Source organism: Chionomys nivalis, chromosome 9 (assembly GCF_950005125.1).
Source record: "Chionomys nivalis chromosome 9, mChiNiv1.1, whole genome shotgun sequence".
NCBI lineage: Eukaryota > Metazoa > Chordata > Mammalia > Rodentia > Cricetidae > Chionomys > Chionomys nivalis.
Window position 1 is genome coordinate 80,397,589 of NC_080094.1, and position 23,217 is coordinate 80,420,805.

Here is a 23,217-nt window from a genome sequence, read left to right on the forward strand (position 1 = left end):
AAGGGAAGTGAGCACAGTTGGTAAGGAAGGCAACTAGCAAGCCCTAACCCGGGGGTTTACATGAAAGTGTGTTTTTACACATTGCATCTTTTCATTTCACTGCAGCTCTGAGTGCTTAGTTTTTGATGTGTGTGTGTGTGTGGGTGTGTGTGTGTAGAAATAAAAACAAATCTAGATCTTTGTTTCCTACAGAGAAATCAAAAGATGCTCTGAGTGTTTTCAAGTCATTCTGTCACTAATCTGTTAGGAACTAATGCCTTTTCAAATAGAAATCAAACTAATGAATAAAAAGCAGATCATTAATTTTTCTATTACATCATTTTTAAGAAAGAATGATTCACCTTAAGAAAATTTTGAGTAATCTTGGGAAGCACTGCCTTCTGGGAAACTGGAGTAGAAATGGAGCTTACTGGCTCAGTTTTGCTAGCTTTTATGCCTAACAGTAAAGAGCCTTGTTTTGTGGAAAGGCAATGCCTGCATATGATTGAACGGTTTAATGGTAAAAAGAATTTTTTAAGAAAGGTCTTTCTCTAATTTTGTAGAAGCTGCAACCAGCAGACTCTTAATTTAAGATGATGTTTTGGTTATATTCCTGAGTTAACAATGGAGTTTAACTGTCCTGACAGTAAAAATGGTGAAATGTTCACACTGAGAATCACAGTGTTATTTTATTTAAAAATACTAACCTTGAAACTCATTGCAGAGGGGTTGTAGCTTTAAAGCAGAAAAAGACATTTCTCCTCATCCTTCTTCAACTCCTGTCTTCATTTCTTTCCTACATTCATCGAATTGACTGAGAATTGCTTATCTGTATGTTATATTATTAAAAGTGTAGTATTTGGCATATGTCCTGGAAAACAGAAAGATCTGTCACTTTCTCTGGTGTGAAAATGATAATTTAACCCCCAATTGTCTGGCCATTGTATACAGCACTGGTTATTGAAGAGCTGAGGTGTCTAACAGAGTTCTCCACTGAAGTAATTACTTATATTGTTCTATTATTAAATAAAACTCCAGAGTCAGATATTGAGGTAAAAGCCTGATAGATCCAAAGTGCAACAGAGGAATGATCCCCTGATCCTGCTTCTTCACACTTGCAAATCAGAAAGGCCCTCTGATCTTTCTGACCCCTTCCTTTAGTTCTTCTTGTGTCTACCAAAAACTCTATGGTTAATTCTGGCCAACTGAATGTTGATGCCACTCTCCGATTTTAGGCTTAACTTTATTGGCAGTCTTGGGAGTGTCAGAGCGCTACTGAAATGTCTCACAGCACTCCACTTCCAGGTTCTGTGTCACACACACACACACTTTTTTAATTAATTAAAGCACAGGTAAGGCAAAGTAAAGCCATCGCTTTCCATGTGACATAAGGAGCATGTTGAGGAAGTGTAATACTACCCTGGATGGTGTACTAGGACCGGAAGAAGACATTCAGAGACAAGTAAGGAGGTCCGCCTAAAAGATGGACTGTAGATGCTGTGTCACTCTGTTGCTGCCATAGTCATGTAGGCTGTTAGCAGGAGACTGGGACAGGAGAAGAGATAACGGAATAACTTCACTTTTTAAAAACCGTGCATCCAAAACTATCTGAAAATTTTTAGATGTATTTTAAAACATGTTTATTAAAGTGTCTCAACACATTTTTCCCTTGGGAAGATACTGCCAAGTCTACTATTATACTGAGACAGGAAGCCATGATCTATAAAATATGATAAAATATGAGCTTCAGTACAGGAGGGAGGAAGATGATTCCAAGGCGGTGTATCCACCTCAGGTGTAACAGGTTAAGAGAAGTAGTCCAGAGTGCAGTGCAAGGTGAGCTGGAGTGCTCTGAGCAGGTCCTTCCTAAAGTCTGGAATGGGGTTGATTGTGTGGAGCATTGTATCGAGAGGCTGTTAAAGCAGGGCTGTATATACTTGCAATCTCAGCACCAGGAGGAAAAAGTTCTCCCATATAGCAAGTGTGAGGCCAGTTGGGGTTACATGAGACCCTGTCTTAAAGAAGCAGCAGCAGCAAAAGTGAGGTTGTTAGGGGATGGAAGAGGATTTAAAAAGACCACGTAAAGGGGGAGGGACAAATTTGTGTTCAGGAAACGTAGAAGGTTGACTGGGAAGTACAGACTAGTGTTTGGCTCAGTTGTGAATGTTTAACCATGATAATGGTGTAACAAAGACCTTGACTGGCTCTTGTCTTTGGTTGAGGGCGGCTTGTTGGAGCACCTATATTCTTATATTTCTATTATTTTATAGGTGGGCCATAAAATAATAGAAATATAAGGTTGAGGCTAACGAACTGTTCATTCTAGGAAGACTGTGATTAGAGGTTGAAGCTTTGAGCTTAGTGGTAATGGCTCAACCTGCTGATTGCTGGTTTCTGGAGGAGAGTTAAGGAGTGGGTTCCCTCCTGTGTATTTATGATGAAACCTGAGCTTGAGTGGAAGTCCTGGTTGGGAAAGCCATGCATTTACTGGGAAGACTATGTCTTTGCTGTGATTTGTTTCCCTGGGGTAGGATGGAAACTGCATGTGAGCCTCTCTCAGACCTTACCCAGCCTGCCCTTCAGTTGGTACTGACTCGTATGCTCTGCAGTAAAGTGAATTAGAAGGCTGAGTTTTATGGATTTTGAATTATCCAACTCAAGAAGATTCTGGAAATCCCCTAAATTATAGTCATTCGATTAAGCTAGCCAAAGACCTCTGAAATTGGAGTATATCTGAAGTGAGGGTAGTCTTGTTGAGGACCTGTGAGAGATAATACCTCTGTCTTACCCCAGTTTTTCTTTTTACACTTTTTACTCTTCAGGAGCTTTAACCAAGAGCCTCATGTGTTAGCTTAGTGCTAGTGAGCTACAACCCCAGCTTTGTACCAACTTGTGGTTACCAGGGGGATGTATTTGCAGTGTTCCAGTGACATAAATGCCAATATTGACAGGACATTGCAGTATAACTTAATTGGGAGAATGGAGAATGAGAACGGTGGGGAAATTTTTGTCAGCTGCAAGTCTAGTAGTAAAAATAGTTGGTCAGGAGATGACAGAAAAGGTCTAGAATGTGCATACAGACAGAAGGAAAAATGTGACAGCTGTTGCTTCCGGGGGTGGAGTAATAGGGCCCAGAGAAATGGTATAAGGTAGTGCTGTTTTAGTTTGAACCGCTCAAAACTGTTCTCAACACTGCTTGTGTTCTTCCATATAAGTAAAATCAGTTTGAAAAAGAAAGGAGCCTCCTTGCATGCTGCCATTAGTTCACCTCTGCCAAAGGCCGGTATGTGGTGAACCAGATTTGAATGTTGACGTGTGTGCGGGGGTGTACTGGGAATGCTGTCCAGGATGGCACTCGTAAGGAAAGTGAGGCAGACAGAGTTGAACTGAGAGAGAAGTGAAATAGCTGTAGGCTTAGCAGTCATAGAGACCTTGGTCCTTCAGATGCTGGAGGCAAGGAGCCCAACTTTCATGCCTGCGTATTTTAGGCATGTAGTCTTTGGATGAGGGCAGTTACTGGAATATAGTAGGTCAAAAACTGACAGCAGGTAAGACTTGACAATTGAATGGATAACTGTTGGAAGGGAGGAGCTGACTGTATTAATCAGCATTCTCTTACTAGAACAAAGGACCTGATATGATCAGCTTATAAAGAGGGACGGTGGAGGGCTGGAGAGATGGCTCAGTGGTTAAGAGCACTGACTGCTCTTCCAGAGGTCCTGAGTTCAATTCCCAGCAACCACATGATGGCTCACAACCATCCATAATGAGATCTGGTGCCCTCTTCTGGCCTGCAGGCATACATGTAGACAGAACACTGTATACTAAATAAATAAATAAACTTAAAAAAAAAATTTAAAGAGGGACGGTGGATAGAGATGTGGCTCATTGGTTAAGAGCACTTGCTGTGCTTGCACAGTCCCAGGTTCCCAGCACCCATAATGGGCAGTTCACAATTATCCAGTTTTAAGGGATCTGACATTGTCGTCAGGTCTCTGCTGGCTTCTGCACATGGTGTACATGCAGAGAACCAGGCATACACACATACACATAAAAAACAAAATAAATCTTAAAGGAGGAAAGGTTTATTTTAGTTCACAGTTTGAAGGTTCTTGGCTATGACTGTGTGGTCTGATGACTTTTAGGGCTCTGGATGGAGAGCAGCACACCCCATAGCAGGACATGTAGCATAGCAAACCTCTCAAATCGTTGTGGCCCAGTTGCAAACAGAGGAAAAGGAAGTGGCTACAGTCCTACTATTGCCAGTAATCAGAAGGCTTCCCACTGTGCACTCACAACAAAAATACACAAGAAAATGCAGCAGTACAATTCAGATTGACTGTGGTAAAGGGCAAAGTAGAGAAGACGTTGGAGAGCAGAGAGCGGGCTCTTTTGCCTTAAGTATTCTGGAACAGTGCAGTTGTAGAGCCTGAAGAAGGCTTTGAAAGGTACCAGGTAAAAGTGAGGGTTGGGATCTTGAAGAGAACAGAAGAGTCTGAAAGAGAAGGAGAAAAGGAGAGTTGAAAGATCTAGCATTTGCTTGTCCTAGGCTTGTGTTATGTTGGTGTTAGGAGACCCTGCAGGATGAAATCTGGAACCCTGGTCTCCAGAGACAGGGGGTGAGACTTTCATATGCTGACCATTTCGTATAGAGAATTTTAAGCATTCATTGCAGATCCCGTGAGTGAATGTTCTTTACAAAGCTATATCAATAAGAAAAGAGGGATTACCCTGCTAATTACCAGGCAGTCTCTTTTGAGAATTGATAATGGGAGAAGTTAAGTATATGTTTTGTGCTTACATCCGAGTTCTATGTTATGGCAACCAATTAGCCGTGGAGATATTTCCGCTGGTAGATAAGAACAAATTATGGAGTTAGATGCCACTTTTGCAACCTAATGAAGTAGTGAAACACCCGTGAGCACATACACACTCATATACACACAGATACTAAACCTGAACCTGATCCAGTATCTATCTATCTATCTCCCACTAACTACCAAAGGACAGAAGAACATGTTATGTTATATCAGGGGAATGCAGTCAGCAAATGACAGACTGAGAAAGCAGAAACCCACATGTAGGATGTCCAACATTAAATTGAGTTGTGGGGGGGAGGAAGAGAGGGGAAGAAACAGAGAGACATTGCAGAAATTTGATGACTAATTTTGCTTTTTTATGTATATTTTGACATGAATTAATATGTTTGGGACTAACTTGGAAATCTAGCCTGGGCAGTGGTAGTGCATACTTTTAATACCAGTGCTTGGGAGGCAGACATCGGCAGATTTCTGTGAGTTTGAGGAGAGCCTGGCCTATATATATAGATAGTTCCAGAAAAACCCTGTCTCGAAAAACCAAAACAAAGGGGGGAGGCGTGGGGTGCAATCTGAGCTCAGCAAGTAAAAACATTTGGTTGCCCCCTCCCCCAGGCCTGAAAAACTTTAGTTCAAACTTGAGTACCCTTAAAGAAAAGAGAGCTGATTTCTGAAAGTTGTCCTCTGACCTCCACACATGTACTGTGGTACCATGTGTACTTTGTACACAGTTTCTCTCTTTCTCACACACATACAGACACATGCTTCTCCATCCATGTACTGTGGTACCATGAGCACTCTGTACACAATCTGTCTCTGGCTCACACATACAGACACATGCTTCTCCACTCATGCATGTGCGCATACAAAGTTTTTAAAAAATCAGATAGAAAATCTGAGGTGGGAGGAAGCAGTTATAGACAAACTAAGATTAATATGAAGTTGATCATTGGTTCACTGGGCCATAGGTATGTGAAGATTTGTTCCTGTTTTTTTGTTTTTTTTTTTCATTTTTACTTTTTATTCTAAAAAGATTTAAAAACTTCTGGAAAGATGGTAACTGAGCAGGCACTTGATAAATGTACATTCCTTTGAGTGGCACTAGGAAAAGAGTATCTTCCATGTTCTCCACTTAGTGTACACACTCGTGTGTTGTATGTGTCTCAGTTCATTTTGCTGCTGTCAGTTATGCGTTGTCTATGCGCCAGTTCACTTGCTCATTCTCCTGTAGGTTAATGTTTATGTTTTATTACCAGATAGCACAAACACTAGTAAAGCCACCATGAGCGCCAGCCACTCTTCTCTTGAGGATTGCTGCCTCAGAAGGCAGACATATCTTTAGTACTGAGCTTGTTGACGAATAGTTTTTCTGAAAGGATTGTGCCGGTCTGGTACTTCTGGAAAGTGGGAGACTGTCAGTTTCTTTTTTTTTTTTTTTTTTTTTTTTTTTTTTTGGTTTTTCGAGACAGGGTTTCTCTGTGGCTTTGGAGCCTGTCCTGGAACTAGCTCTGTAGACTAGGCTGGTCTCGAACTCACAGAGATCCGCCTGCCTCTGCCTCCCGAGTGCTGGGATTAAAGGCGTGCGCCACCATTGCCCGGCTGTCAGTTTCTTTATATTTCACCGGCACTTGATATTTTGGTCTTGGTCTTTTCAATTTGAGATGTGATGAGCAGTTAATTCTAAATTTGAATACTGGTATTGCTTATTTATATATTTATTTATTTCACTAGTAATTTAAAGTGTTTAAGTTTTATTGTTTATAAAAACTTGGGAGTCAGATATTGGGGTAAAAACCTGATAGATCAAGAAAGTGGCAGAGGAACGACCAACTGATACCCCTTCCCAGATTGAAAGACAAGTGTATATATTTTTTTGTTGTTGTTTTGTTTCTGTGTTTTTGTTTTGTTTTATGAGACAGGGTTTCTCTGTGTGGACAGTCTTAGCTGTCCTGGAACTAGCTCTTGTAGACCAGGCTAGCCTCGACCTCACAGAGATCCACCTGCCTTTGCCTCAAGTGCTGGGATTAAAGGTGTGCACTACCGCCGCCCCAAGTAAATCTTTCTAATCCACTTGCTCCCCTTTCCTATGTCTCTCTATTGTATCATATAATGGGTCCTCCAAATTCTTTATGGTCAGCTTGTCTTTTCCCCCTGATTCAAGGTTAACTTTAACAGTTTTAGAGTGTCACAGTGCAATCAAGTATTGTGCAACAGGAATTGAACCTAGGGCCTTGTGCATGAGAAGTCCTGTGCTTTACCACTAAGCTTCATGCCCAGCCCTGGATATTGCTTTTTCCCATCAAATATTATGCTAGTGTTATTGGATATGCTGGTGTTTTCTAGCTGGACCACTTCCTTGTTGTAGTTCTTAAGCTAAACTATTCCTCTTCTCTTTTCTCAGTTGTTACAGGTGGCACTGATGGAATTGGAAAATCATATGCAGAAGAGGTAGGTGCTTTTCAGAGTCTGTTTTAAAAATAAGGAAAAAAATAATCTCTTAAATAGTAGTTTTGATGAAAATTTTATTACATTCATTTTGTTTTATTTATTAGACAGGATCTCACTGTGTACCCTTGGCTAGCCTGGAACTCTCTATGTGAACCAGGCTAGCTTCAAACTCACAGAGATCCTCTGCTTCCTGAGTACATATTTTTAAAGACTTTAATTTATTTTTATTTGTGTGTGCATGTGTGTATGTGTCTGTGTTTATACCACACAGGACGGCAGAAGAGGGCATTGAATCTTCTGGAGCTAGACTTAAAGGCGGTTGTGAGAAGCCTAATGTGGATTCTGGGAACTGACTTTGGGTCCTCTGCAAGAGCAGTATACTCTTAACTGCTGAGCTAGCTTTCTAACCCGCATTTATTTATTTGTGTATGTAGGTTTATAGATGCATGCACACAGCATACTTGTAGAAGTCAGAGGACAACTTTTGTGGGTTTCTTTCCTTCTAACACATTTCTTTCCTTCTAACACATGGGTCCTGGAGATCAAACTCAAGTCGGCAGGCTTGTTTGTGAAGGTACTTTTCCTCACTGGGCCATCTTGTTGGCCGCAGTCCTTGTGCTAGGGAGTAGCTCTACTACTGAGGTGTACTCTCAGCTCCTTATAAAGGGACACTTTGAAAAATGCAAGGCTGGCCGGGCAGTGGTGGCACACGCCTTTAATCCCAGCACTCGGGAGGCAGAGGCAGGCGGATCTCTGTGAGTTCGAGACCAGCCTGGACTACAAAAGCTAGTTCCAGGACAGGCTCCAAAACCACAGAGAAACCCTGTCTCGAAACCCCCCCCCCCCCAAAAAAAAAAGAAAAAAAAGAAAAATGCAAGGCTGTTGTTTGGCAGACAAAATTGAATTTGTCTCATTATTAAATTCAGGGCAAACATATTTAGCAAAAATGGTAATAAAAGTGATATTAATCCTTCTGACCTCATCCTATCAAGAGGCTCAACATACTGATGTGCTCCATATTGATGGTGTTAAGGCAGACAATTCATTACGGTGTTGTTTATCACAATTCTTCACATTATATTAGTAATAGGGAATATATGGCATACTTTGGGACTATATACCATATTTTCTAGCTAATTTTTAGTTCAGTGTTTTTCACACCCATTGATTTTGCCTGAATTAGTTTACTGTAAAGTTTAAATAGTGCTTTTCTAATATATCTCTTTCTCTGTAGCCTAACCTAGTCTAGAACTTATTATGTAGCTCAGGCTGACCTCAAGCTCAGGGCATTCTTCCTCCCTATAGAATTACAGCCATGACCCATCATGTTCGGTTGGTGTTTTCTATGAATAAGAGCTTTTCCTTGCTCCTCCTCCTTTGTTAATGTGTTTCTCTTTTTTCTTAAAGTATCACTGTGGACTAATGGATTCTTTAGTGGTTTTATAGCAGATTAATTTAGCGAATTACCAGGCCTTGTTATTTTTGTAAAAAATGATCTTCTGCAGCCTCATTTGCAACATTACTTGTTACTTAATAAAAGCTGACTTTGGATTTATAACTGGGAATTAGTGTACTGAATCACTTCTGTTTCATATTACCCAGAGTGTTGCTCACTTGTAAACTGTCTGATAGTTCAGTACAAAGTTTTGTGCCTCCTGGTGTTCTTTCTCTACCTTTGTATTTATTTGTCTCTGGGACAGGGCACATCACTGTGAATGTTTGTCACTCTGTACAACATTACATAGTGTTAAGTACATATGTATATAGACGATTCTCTTCAAGAAATTATTTGTTAATGTATTCATTAGCAATAGTTAATGTACTTTATCTTGATCGCCCTTTAATCTTAATGTCTGTGTTACTTATTCCTGCGACAAATACCTGAGCAAAGAAAGCCTAAGGAAAGCTTAGTTTGGTTTCCAGTTCAAGGCGGAGAAGTCATGACCAGAAGACCTCAAGGCTGCTCATTATCTTACACCTCTATTATCTATTATATCTTTAGTCAAGAAGTAGCACTACTTGTGCTCAGTTTTTTAACAGTGGTCCTAGGACCCTAGCCCAAGGGATGGAACTGCCCTGTTTCCTGTGGGTATCTCTCCTTAGTTAAACTTTTCCAGAGTCATTCCCATAGACACACCCCAAAATATGCTTCCATGGGGATTCCAAATGCAGTTGAGAATGAAGATTAACTATCCAGCCCCAAATACATATTTTAAGATTGATTGTATTTATAGGAACTGATGACATTTTGACTGTAGTTTTCTTTGTTGGCCCACTGATACTTGTTTTATGTATCTAGCCTATGACAGCTTTTCAAATCCTAAATTTGAAATTACAGAAGTTGTGGACATCTAACAATGTGAAAAAAAGCCCACACTATGTATTTAGGCCTAAAAAAAAGTACAAATCATCATTCTTCCAAAATGGTTTGAGATTCCAATGCTTTGTTAGAAACCTAGGGTTCTGGGAAATCAGTGTTCCGTTTGGATTGCCAGCTCGTGATACTTTTTTTTAAGTTTGACTTACTACCTGGTCAGGTTTTCTTAAATGGGAATATATCTAATTTCTGTTTTAGAATAAACTTCACAGATGTGATTCAGGTCTCTTTTATTGTTTTCAGTTAGCAAAGCGTGGAATGAAGATTGTCCTAATCAGCAGGTCCCAGGATAAACTGAACCAGGTTTCCAGCGCAATCAGTAAGTTTTCACATTTTAAATCCAGACCACAACGGTGGTGTAGCCAGTTGAAGTGGCACACTCCTCTCATGCTATAAATGCTGAATCTGCCTTCCATATTGCTAACAACACGTCTCAAATGTCTAATATAAAATTTTTAAAAATTGAGATTTAGTCTTAAATTCTGTACATAGCATATTGGCTTTGAACTTGGGATCCTTCTACATCAGCATCCTGAATTCTAAGATTATGATTTTTTTTTAACTTAGAAATTTTTATTACTCTTCTGAAAAGTTCATGAATTCATTTTAGAATTATTGTGATTTGACTAAAATGACTTTTAACGACACATTTAATTAAAATAAGAGTTAAATTGTAACTATTTTGTCATTTTCTACTAAAATAAATTACTTATTTTAAAAATATCCTGAAATATTTTGAATTTTAGTCTTTCTCAACACGTAAAACATGTGATTGAGAGCCACTGGAACAGGAACTAGCATGTGTGACAGGGACGCTGCTTCAGTCTTTTGTGTTAGTTAGCTACACTTGGTCTGTACGTGAATTCTGCACGTGAACAGTCTCTCAGCTGACCTTCCTGAACTGTGCAGCTATATAATCAGTGCTGTTCATTTCCTGGTAAAGCAGTGTGCTAACTGTCTGTAGTGCTCATGCTTCTAGATGTGATATGTGATGCTTGTATGTTTGTACGTTGGTTCAGTCACATTGCTTTCTGCCTAAGAATGAGTTGTGTTTGTGAACTTACACTGGGGTTCATATTCTGAAAGGATGAGGTATTATTGTAAAAAGGGGGGTTATTTCTTTAAAGACTGTTGCTGGCTCTGAAAAATAAGTTCTCACAGAAATTCCTTTCCAATTTGCATGACTAAGATTAAATATAAAATACTTGAAAACTTGTAAGTAAACTTGTAAGAAGTAAGGAAAAATTTGGTTTCTGGTTGTGTCTTGTTTGCTGTGGTTCTTTGTGTCTTAAAAGAAATGAAAGTATAGCCAGGCAGTGGTGGCGCATGCCTTCAATCCCAGCATTCAGGAGGCAGAGGTAGGCAGATCTCTGTGAGTTCTAGGCCAGCCTGGTCTACAATAGCTAGTTTCAGGACAGGATGCTAAGAATCAAACTGTGGTTCTTGGAAATAACAGTAAGTGCTTTATCCACTGGGCCATTTCTCATGTTTCTTCCTTGGGACTCAGGTTTTTGACCTCTGGTTTGTGGTTCGGGATATTAGATAACCTTAGGAAAGGTAGGAACTGCTTAACTTTTAAATTTTATTATTGTAATAAAAACACTGTCATGGTGGAATATAATGTAGAACCAATTAATATGATTTAGTCATGGTTATCCTAGGGACATGAGCCTTATTAGTATACCAAAGGTACTGGAAACTCTCTAGAGACCTTCATAAATTATTTTTTAAAATTGCTGCCATTTAACAAGAGTACTCTATTTAGAGATATAGTCTTAGAAAACATTTTCAGTCTGTCATTGCTGAGGATCAGAAGTGTGATATATCAGATTGTATTCATTGTTAGTTACACCTTGCCTACACACAGTTGACCAGGATGTTGACCATCTTCAGTGATTGAATAGAGCAACTCTCAGCAGAGAGCAGAGCTAAAGACAAGTATGGAGAATGTATACATATGTGGTCTCCTGCTCAGTGGTGCTGCCTGGTGTCTGCCTAGGAAGGACTATATATGGTGAAAAATATATTCTAGCAAATAATTTTATTCTTAAATTGGGTCCAAATTTGTAAAGAGATTTTAAAAAACATAAAGAGTTGCTAGGAAATTAGTTATATCACAGTATAAGCCCAAGTCATAGGTGGCCAAGAATAGAGATGGCTGTGCGCTTAGTTTAGAGTGACAGAGGTCAAAGAAAGCGCCATTGCAAGAAACAAACTTCTCAAAATATGTTCAGCAGCAAGTGGCAGCCGTCAACACAGCAGCTCAAAAAAGGTAACAGACTGTTTTGGAAGGGAGTGTTCTGAGGAAGTCAGGAGCCTTGACTTGCCAGGGTGGAGAATAATGACAAGACAGTATATTTTTTTATATTCTCAAAGATGAATTTCCCATCAACAACTGGTTTCAGTCTGTTTAATTCATGAGCATTTTTTATTTCAATATCTTATATTCCAATTTTACATAAATTTGACAAGTTAGCATTTCCAATTTTGCCTTAAAATATGTTAACTTTACATAGTGTTGCTGTAAGTTGGTACACATGAAGTCACATTGAGTTTGCCATCCTAATTTGAGTTTTCTCTATGAACTTTTATCTTTACAATTTGTCCACATAACCAAAGATGCTTCATTATTTAACCAACCTTGATTTGTGGCTGTATTTTATAGTTAAGAACCATAGAGATTATATTTAGATTGACCTTACAGAGCAGTCGAATCATCATTGGCACCACCTTTGTCAAACAGATGGCATTTGATTTCTCCACAGGTTGTGCAAAGTTACTGAGTTTAAATGGTTTGTGGCACTAAGGTTTAGAGTTAACTAATAGAGTGATTGTTTATCCCTGTAATCTCAGCATTCGAGAGGCAGAGGCAAGTACAAGGGATGTAGGCCAGCCTGGGCTGCACAACGGGTTTAAGGTAGTCAGACTCACCCATTTCTGTAAGAATTGACCTTTCTGAAACTGTGAGCCCATTTCAAGCATTAGAATAGTTGCCATTGTCTGATAATTCTCATTCATTTCCTTTTATTAGCTTTAAGAAAGTACATTAACTAGTGTCTATAAACTATTCAGATTCTCTTTTACATATAAAGGAGCCAATAATCTGAATTGAAATCTGCTGGGGTAAAATCTATTAATTCATTCTTTGCTTTCTATTAATCATGTTCTTTTACAGTTTTTAATAAGTCATTATTTTATTTTTATTTCTTCTTAAGTGGTCATCTATATCCTTAGACATATAAGCTATTTGTAATGACTTGATGTTTGTGTACCGGATCCTCAGATCAGAAGGGATAGCTAGGCTGAGTTACACTTCTCTTCACCACCTCAGAGAATCTCTCCAGACTGTAGTGACGACAGTCATGGGGCTCAACCATTTGTTTCATTTCTTTAAGGGGGCACTGTTATCAGATGCGAAAATATTGCTTCATATATTTTTCCAGTTTGAAGCAAAAGAGTAATTTTTGTCTTATGCTGCGAAAGGCAGCAGATGTATGGGCCTTCTCCGCCACCCCCTTTTTTAAACCATTCATTACTGATAAATGTTTGGGTTTTTTGCACAGGGCTATAAATGTTTTGGTTTACATCAGATTCTAAAGAGAGAAGGCCCAAGTCCTGCATTTTTTGCAGCAAACTTGACCTCATTCAGAAGGATGTGGGCACTTCTCAGATGTTATGTTGCTGGCTCTTGTGGAACTCACTGACTTCACCAAGTAGAGCTTATTTCAGCTCTGCTAGTGCTTGTTAACAGTCGTTTACTGATAGAGAGAACAACATCTGTAATATGGGTGGGTTTTGTTAGAAACGTGCAGACCTACCAATTAGTCGACCCAGCCAAATTAGGATATGCTGGTTTGCATCTCCAGTTAAGTCAGCTGCTTGAATGTTGCTCTTCTGCAGCTGGCATGAGGCATGTGGGAGTGCCCTGTATCATGGCCAGACACTGGCTGCACATCTTAATTGTTTGCCTATGTTTCTGTAAAACAGCAAGTGGTCTTTGCAATTGGATTATTGATGGTTCCATGACTTTTGTGTAAAAAGGCCTTTGGGGGGATTGGAAATTTGGGACCAAGATACTCTGAAGTTAGTCTAAACTGAGTGGATGGTTGATGTTTCTCCTCTTGCCTGTAGGCTTGAGCCCTCAGTGGATAATTGTAATTGTACAGTCTACACCTAAAAGAATTTGTAGAAAGGCATATTCTTTGAAATTTTCATAGAATGCAGTAATTTTATATGAGACTTGCTTAATTTTTCATCAGAAAGAGAAAATACTTTGAAACTTTAATATAAATGGTTACTTTAAAATGAAATTATATATGTTCTTTTCAATTACCAGTTATTCAGTTAATCTCATTTGCCCATTACTTATGAATACAGCTTTTGCTAGATACTAAACTTAAAATCAGTTACTGAGGTGATTTAAATGACCTAGTCTAGTATGCAATACTATAAACTAAAACTATGAGGACCTTTCACACATGATTTACTTAGTTCCTTCTCATTTGTAAAAACGATTCATTACTATTGAGAGGACAGATACGTATAAGTTTTCACTGTGTTTCCCTCACGTTTAATACTGTAGAAATGTCCAGTCTTACTGGACTTACTGGAGTGTTTCAAAACATATATGCTACAATGTAACTATATCCCCATTGCTGAGTATTCAATTATAGACATACATAGTTTGGAAAACATACTCCTCATGTGTTAAAATGCTTTTTAAAAATGTTACTTGTATGAGTATGCGTACATGCGTGGAGGTCAGAGGACAACTTGGGGGCATTGGTCTCTCCTTTCATGTGGGTGACAGACCTGGCAGTCAGTGCCTATATCTGCTGAACAATTTTACTAGCCCCTCCTCCATGATTTTATTTTAATCTTCTCTATTTTATGAACATCTGATAGGTTAATTTATTTTATATATCCAGAAACCCAAGTTTGAAAGACCAAGTAATGCGTAAGTTAGTGGCAGAAGTAAACATAGTTCAGACTTCATTTTGTGCTTTCCATTACTCAACATTGTTAAATATACTGAAAATGTGTTAGCTGGATAACTGGTAACTTCTGTAAGATACACTTCAAAATGCAACATCAAGAGGAGAAATGTAGCCTGACTTGTGATAGTATCATTGCATCTTTAAGAGACAGACACATCTTGATTAAAATAGTTCACTTGTCCTTGTCTTACCGTTTTGGATTAGTAAGGGATACCTAAAGACAACTTTGTGTCTGTTACACTTTTGGTAAAAGCAGATGGTCTTGCACTAACCATTGCAGCATTTCCTAATGTGCAGTGAAATGAGCAGCTGTGTTTTAACCCTTAGAACAACTGTGAAGACACAGACCTATTCAGATTACCCAGGACCGCTTAGCAGGCTATGAAACTAAGCTTCAGTCATAGGCTTACGAAGTCATATGAAGACTTCACTCATAGATCCAGTTTAGTTTTCCTGTTTTTGACATTCTTAAGCCTTCCAACCCTCTAGTTTATGGTGTTACTTTCTAATCTAAAAGTTCATTTAGTATGAATTTTGTTTTCTAGCCTTGTCATTTAAGTCAGAGTTTATGATTCTGAATTAATGGTGGATGATGCTCTCACTGACCTCTGCTAGAAATTCTTTATTAATCTTTGTGTACCATTTAGTAGTGAATGCATAAACAGATGTTGGACCAGCAATGTGAGGGCACTCTCCTGGCTAGGGCTCTGCATCTTTCTCAATTACTGTTGATCACTTAGATCAATTTTTACATAGTCACCTATCCCAGGTAATATTGAACTCTGTGTGGACAGTGCTTTCCCTATCTGTCCTGCTGCTATGGCATAGTAACATAGTTATTATTCTGGTCTTCCATATTTAATGACCTTTATATACATACTCTTTATATATCGGAGTTACTTAAACTTAAGCACTACAGTATCAGCACAGTTGATCAGAGTAACAAAACTAAAGGGCTAAGGGTTAAGGATCATATACATCATGGATATGCTTGACCAAGCTCTGAGTCACACACATCCCATGCATGATAGCGCCTGATGGCATGTAGTTTTATTAGGCCACTCACAATGTATACAATTTAAAACTCGAGGAGAGATTATTTCTGAAATTTAGCATTCAGTGTATTCTGATTACACTTGGTGGTGGGCAGCAGACGGCCCCGTCAGCACAGCCACGTGCAGGCTCTGCTGAGAGTGCTTTAGCGAGTTCTGTGTTCTCCTGGAAAAGAGCCTGTGGTGAGGAGTTTCAGAAGCCATTGTTAGGAAGAGCCCCCACATTGCCGTGCCCCTGTCATTGCTCCCATGTCTGTGTATATCTTACTTTTCCTTCTCCTCAGAGAAAGATGTGTTTGCCTCTCTAAAAGGACAGCCCTCTCTTGGCATCTCAGTCCTATCTCTTGCCTGGGTCCTTGGGGAACTGTTTATATTAGTAGTCTCTTGGTATATCTCTAACTAATTCTCTGTAGATGGCTTACCTTTTGTTTAAAAAAATCAAGTATTTTTTCATCACATAAATTTTAATTTATAGTTTTCTCTTAAAAATGTAAAGATACGGGCTGAGAGATGGCTCAGTGGTTAAGAGCATTGCCTGCTCTTCCAGAGGTTCTGAGTTCAATTCCCAGCATCCATATGGTGGCTCACAACCATCTGTAATGAGGTCTGGTGCCCTCTTCTGGCCTACAGACATACACACAGACAGAACATTGTATACACAATAAATAAATAAATAAATAAATAAATAAATAAATAAATAAATATTTTTTTTTGAGAGAATGTAAAGATCTTTAATTCCTGGGCGGGACCATTGTTCCTGTGTAGCATGATTAATAAAAACCCAGAGACAGAAATGGCGCTCAACCTGAAGGTCAGAAAAACAAAATAGCCAGCCACTGTCTCTTGTCTCTACCTCACTCTTAACGATCTGCCTCCAGGAAATCTGAAGATGAGACTGATACTGAGAGCTGTCTCCTCCTGTTATATAATCCTCTCTAGTTCTGAGATTAAGGGCGTGCACCACTACTACCTGGTTTCTATGGCAAGATAGTGTAGCTGCTGGGATTAAAGGTGTGTGTCATTGCTGCCTGGTCTGTAAGGCTGGCCAGTGTGACTGTTTTACTTTTCTGATCTTCAGGCAAGCTTTATTTATTAAGATACAAATGAAATGCCACTACATTTCTCCTTTTTGTCTAAAATTAAAAAGGCCATTCTAATATAAGAAAAGTTATATACAATAAGTACAATAACAATATGCAATATATATATAGTCAATAAATATATCAACAATGTCTAGTCCATTTGCATTTGACAAATTCAGAGAAAATATTTTATATCTATCCTATTTTGGTGAGTCCAAAGTCTTGTACCTCGTATACTTTCTATCATAACTTGCTTTCTGTGTCTGATAAACAAGGAAAACCTTAACTACCTGGTCTTCAACTCCCTCAGAGACCCAAGAAGGAAATAATATTAACTGAATAAGCAGGAAGTGCAAGCAAACAACTTCCAAAAAAAAAAATGTGAGAAATGACAGAAATAACTGACTACCTGGTCAGTCACCCAAAGTTCCTCTGCAACATTGGGGCATCAATCTTTGATCTGCAGGCCTAGCATATCTGACAGACTTTTCTGTGAAGCAGGGTAGTCTGAAGAACTGTCCTTCCTTGTCTTGACAATGTTTGACAGTCGCTTTCCTTTGTGTTCTGCTTGTCCAGTTAACAGTCAACAGTCAAGGCAGGGACATTTTCTTGCCCAATGGCTTAGTTTTGCCCCCCCCCAAAAGTAAACTGCATGTGGAGTCTTCAATGCCCATTATCATTTCTAAAGTAGATTGGTTCTACCAGGAGCAGACATGTCTCATTGTCATAAAAAAGTGTCTGTGTTATTAATGACCTTGAAAACATATCTAATGTGACTACAAGTTCAATTATAATAGATGATTAACTACTAACCTGCATTTCCTTATTATCCTAAACAGTTGGTAATAATAATTTTCAAGGACTAGAAATTTGTATTACATTGTTAAATGAGCTGTATAGGTACAATACTTTGAACACAATTAGAAATGTTTGTGCAGTATGTTCTAACAAAATTAATCTCAAATTTGTATCAATATACAAAATTCCAATCTAATGTAAAATGTTTAAAACTAGTAGTTGCTTTTTAAAAGTAGATTCAATAATCTACCTTTTTAGCTTATCATAGCTTTATCCTCCCCTTTCTTTTCAAAACAAGATCATATCTATATCCTCCCATTTTTCGGAGTAGATTCAACAATCTGCCCTTTTATCCTATCATATCTTTATCCCCCCCTTTTTTTCTTTTCAAAACAAGAAACTTGAATCTAATTTCCTTTGTTGAGCTTTTTTTCCTGCCCATTGTCCATAACAACTTGTAACCAACACGCTAAACAAAGAGAAACATTCATAATCCAGTTTTTGGGAATGTGGGTGTAGTTTTCTGGGCTATTTCCTGCTGATTGGGGGCACTGATAATCCTGAGGGAGCCCAAAGAAAATTTAGGATTGTGTTGAAGTCCTAACTGAAGTATTCTGTGAGGCTGGATCACCTCCGCCAACAGTCTTGAAGCTCTTCTGGATGTAGAACTCAGAGGAAACTGCAATAGAAGTGCTCTGAAATGTTGGACCATCTGGGCCATCCACTCCTATCGAAGATTTTTCAGGGGGTGTTCTTTGATCAAACCTGATTTTTCTTAACCTGGAATGAATCCACAGCCTCTCACTTCCTGTGGTAATGTATCCTTTGACTTAAATTTTGGACTCAAGGCATTTTCAAAATATATAGGTTGGATTAATCCAGCAACATTTAGAATCGAATGTCTTTAAGCAACTGTTGCTCCTTCCTCAGTAGTCAAACAATATAAAGACAACACAATAACTTGCAATATCCAGATTTTCTGTGTATTTTCCATCTTTACCTGAAAGCTAAACTGGAGTGGATAGGAGCTGAGATTTTTCTCCCAAACCCAGGTAGCTAGGTTTGGGTCTAGCTCTGGCCTGTGCTGGTGGCTAAAAGGGCTAAGACAAACAGCTTTTTTTTTTTTTTTTTTTTTTGTAAATTCATACCCCAAACATTGGCACCAAATGTAGCATGATTAATAAAAATTCAGAGACAGAAATTGGGGTTCAGCCTGAAGGTCAGAAAAGCAAGCCCCGAGCCACTGGTTCTTACCTTGACCTTAGTCTGAAAATGGCAATCCTGCCATCAGGAACCTCAGAATAAGACTGAGACTGGGGGCTGTCTCCTCCCGTTTTATAATCCTCTCTAGTTCTGGGATTAAAAGTGATATTTTTCTCTTGAAACTTTAAAGATCTTGAAATCCTGAGTGGGCCCAATGTTCCTGCAGGGTTACTATCAGCTGGAGATATGACAGACTTGTCCTTCAGATGGAATGCATCACATCATGTTTTCTGTAGTCCCTCATACTCAATGTTACTCAGTAACATACTTGACCCAGAGGGTATTAAGTGTGCAACCTCTCAGCTATTAAGATTTCTTGGCATGCATAAAAAGAAATTTGGCATTGTTTATACAATAAAAACATTTTAGGATTTACCTCATTTTCAGTAAGATGTATTTCTTCTGTTTTTAAACTTGGGGTCATTAACTGTGCCCCTAACCATGTCCAACCACCCATTCTTAGTAAGACAATCAAAAGAGTGAAATTAAAAGTGAAAAACAGAAAAAGGAAGTTTAATCAATATGGCTTCATTGGAAAGTGGGACCAGGAGATGTGTTGAAGATGCTCCAAGTCCTTAAATAAGATAAAAGTTTAAATAGACTGACAACAATATGCATATCTAATCTAAGCAGACCATCAAGGTGTGGCCTGCCTACCTCTGACCCATCATTTCTGGGCTTCAGTCTCATCATGTAAAATTGTTAAAGCTGTGTGAATCTCTTTCAGGGAGATTAGTTTCTCCTCTGACTGATACCCTTTCTTTCTCCTATCATGAGAGTCCTAAGAAAATGGATATTTCTTTAGGTTCCATTATTTCAGTAGTCTGATAGTCAAATTTGGTTTCACTTCTAGTAGGGTATCTTAATACAATATACACATTTTTCATTAATTTTGCTTTTGGATCATAATAGAAGCATTCCTAGAAATGTTACTACAGCTACCATATATGCCTGGAACCCTGGAGACCTGTGGAATGCTGTGGAAGTCACTGACTGGTTGTGACTGACTAGTCTCATCAGTCACTCTTGCTGTCTCCCCAAGCCCTACAGCTGCTTAGCTTCTGCTCATATTACTGTTTACTTTTAGTTTCTTTAAGCTTCATAGCACATTGCATGATACAATAGTTTTTATCTTGATGTTTGACTTCAACAAAAATTACGTTTTTGAAATTTTCCATGTTTTTAAATGTAGCTGTCGTTCATTTATTTTATTCGGTTTACAGATACGCCATAATTTAGTTAGATTTCTTTTGCTGACGTTTGAGTTCATTCCAGTTTAATACTACTAACAGTAGCAATCTTATTGTTTATGGGCAACATGTTCCGTTCTGTTATTGGCCTTAGTTCATCCAGAGTAGACTCATATTCTTGAAGTGTAGTGACAACCTTTTCTAAAGAATATGGTGTTGCTGTTTCTCTCAGGTTCTTTGGTACATAGGTAACAAGTGCAGTGTTGAAGATCATGGTGTGCAAGTACAGCAACAGAGCCAGCATCAGCTCCTGAACCTTAAGTCTCTGTGTACAGTCATCTTAAAAGCAGAACCAGATGCAACAATGATATCTGAAGCTAGTGGTCTATTTTCATCTTAACTTCTGGCACTTTTTGAGAATTTCAAACTCAACAGGATATAGATATTTCAAAACCTCACAACCAACCTTTTTACTTATCTGCTTTGAATTTTCATTCTATAAAGTATCTGTGAGTTGGTTCACCAGGAAGCGTCCCTTTGTTTGGCATGTTTCCAAATGCTGAGTCACCAACAGCAAGAGCCTTCACTGTGCATCTTAAAAACTATGTTAATAGCAGAGGCTGAATATGCTGCACGTTGTTCATTAATTGGGAAGTTAGCCATCTTTTAATCTCCCTTCTCCCATTCCAGTTTTCTCTTTTTTTCTTTTTATTTAATTTTTTTTTGTTTTACTTAAAAAAAATACCAATCCAAATTCCCACTCCCTCCCATCCTCCCAGTCCCCTCCCTCTCCCTCCACAGACTCTCCCACCCCACCCCCCAACCTAATGGAGTGCCATGCACCCTGCCCTGGGAAAAGTCCAAGGCCCTCCCTACTACATCTAAGTTGAGCAAGGTTTACACCAAAGAGAATAGAATCCCATGAAGCCGGTACATGCAGTAGAGACACATCCCAGTGTCACTCTCAGTGGCCCCATATAAATAAACTGAAAGAAAAAAACCATATGATCATTTCATTGGATGCAGAAAAAGCATTTGACAAAATTCAGCACCCATTTGTGATAAAGGTCTTGGAGAGATTAGGGATACAAGGATCATATCTAAATATAATAAAAGCAATTTACAGCAAGCCAACAGCTCCAGTTTTCTCTTAAAGTTCATTCTTGAAAATGTCATAGAACAGATGCATGTTGATAGTTACATTATTTTTGTGGGTTTTTTTTTTTCTGTTTTGTTTTGTTTTTGTTTGTTTTTGGCATTGCTTTCTTTCCAGCAACCATTCTGTCAGGTCTGAAGGGAAACCCCAAGCACTCCAAAACTCCATAATGACAGTCTTGGCTCAGCTCACACTAAACTAGATTGCTGGTGGGTACTTTCAGCATTTCTCAGGAACCTGTGAAACAGTTTCTGTCTGCCAGGAAAAGTTACTTCCCTATCTCTTCTCTGGTGGATGAGGCATCTGGCTCCCTAGTGACATGCACCTCTGGTGCTTACCAAAGCCATCGCTAGTCCACAGACTCCTCGGGTCTCTAGCACATGTACTTGCTGTACATCTCAAAGCCTATACTAGCACTGTGACCATTCTTACCTCCTCCTCTACCCTGAACTCCCAGACTGCTCCAGTCCAGGGGCTTTCCTCCCTGAAGCTATGCATCCTCCTTATATTGTACACAAGTTCCTCTCCTCTGTTCTTGCTGTTCTCTCTTCTCTGACAGAAGCCCCGACCATGTGCAATCTGCTTCTTTGTTCTCTCCTCTGCTCTGGACTCTACCAGATGCCTTTTGATGTTCTCTCTCTTCCTTACAATAAAAACCTTCCCCCAGCGGAGTGCTGTTTCCATGCTTGCTTTACTGTGCCCTCACACATTGATGTAGAGTACTAAAGTGCTGTTAATTAAAATTTTCTTGTCCTGATTATAACTGACCTTTCTAGAAGGGCTTAGTGATCATTACATAGCAGCATATTCTCTGGGACTTTTGCAAGGTGCCTGACTGTTCTTGGTAGATGAAGGAAATGAAGTACCACTATACTGAATCTAAGGGGTGCAAATGTATCTAAGAGTTTAGTGTCTACAGTGCTGCTTTTTGACCATGTGTGGATGGGAATGAAGCTGTGGTAGCGACAACTTTTTCTTGGGTAGAACAAAGCCTCATGGGAAGATAGGCTGTTTCTAATTATGAATGGTATGGGGCAGGAAAATAAGAAGCTCCTAAGCCACTTCCATAATGTTTAGAAATCTCTTGAGGGATGCTTTATGGAGAAAGCTTTGTCTTTGTAGATTTAAAGAATGTTTTTGAATAAAAAAATAAAAGGAAGATAGGACTACTCCTAGGTATGGCGGGGCGGGTTTATTGTAGGAGAATACAGCCAGAGACACCTAGAAGAGGCCACAGTGACCATGACCCTGAACCAGACCATGTGAGGAGAGGGGCCAGAGGAAGGAGAGCACCAGAGAGGCTTAAAGGTAAAAGGGTAAAAGACGTCATAGCCAAAATGGATGGATTATATAGAAAAGAGTAGCTGGGAGGAGGGCAGCTGAGCTAGGTGGACCCTGTAATGAGTAGGGACTGAGGGATGCTGGGAGAAACTGGAGTCCAAGTCATCTTTGATATGTTAATGGGCGTCTCAGCTGCCACAAGTTTAAGACCTAACAATTTTGCTGTGTACTCTAGGCATATTTTTAAAGAACTGTTTGAATTCATAGAAAATTGAATAAAAAGTACACAACTCTTTCACATTCCTGCTGCGTGTCCCCCACCACCACCGCCAGATCTAAGTGCCTGATACTCCCCTTCACAGTCTGGATCACATGCTGGGTGCTATCCCTTCAGTCTAGGTCTGGATCAGAGTACTGTCCTGACTGATGGTCTTGTGCTGGCATGTCATTATCACCTGAAGCCCTCAGCTGAGCTGAGATTGCACAGTACTTTGTAAGGAATAAATTTAGATGTTAAGTTTTTTTTGTATGAACTGCTTACTTTTAAAAACACTGAAAAAGTAGTTTGCATTTTATTATTCTATTTTTGTAAGTTTAGTCTTAAGTTTTTCAAAAATATATTTTGCTATATATACTATATATTCCCATCATGAGTGTGAGAAGTGAACTGTAGCTAGAGTGCTAATATATATTTAGACTTTTACTCACATGAATAAAACTGTTGCTCATTAAACTAGGGTTTAAAGTGGAGTATTTTACTAATCTGTTTTCACCATG

The 23,217-nt window shown here is 39.0% G+C and overlaps 1 protein-coding gene across 1 annotated transcript in view; it reads left to right on the forward strand.

The window, feature by feature from the left end:
• Window positions 1-23,217, forward strand: part of Hsd17b12 (hydroxysteroid 17-beta dehydrogenase 12) — a 148,064-nt gene that overhangs the window by 53,257 nt on the left and 71,590 nt on the right. Inside the window, exons 2-3 of the mRNA XM_057781450.1 lie at window positions 7,198-7,244; window positions 9,865-9,940. Coding sequence (XP_057637433.1) covers window positions 7,198-7,244; window positions 9,865-9,940 — 123 coding nt within the window. The remainder of the gene's footprint in view (window positions 1-7,197; window positions 7,245-9,864; window positions 9,941-23,217) is intronic.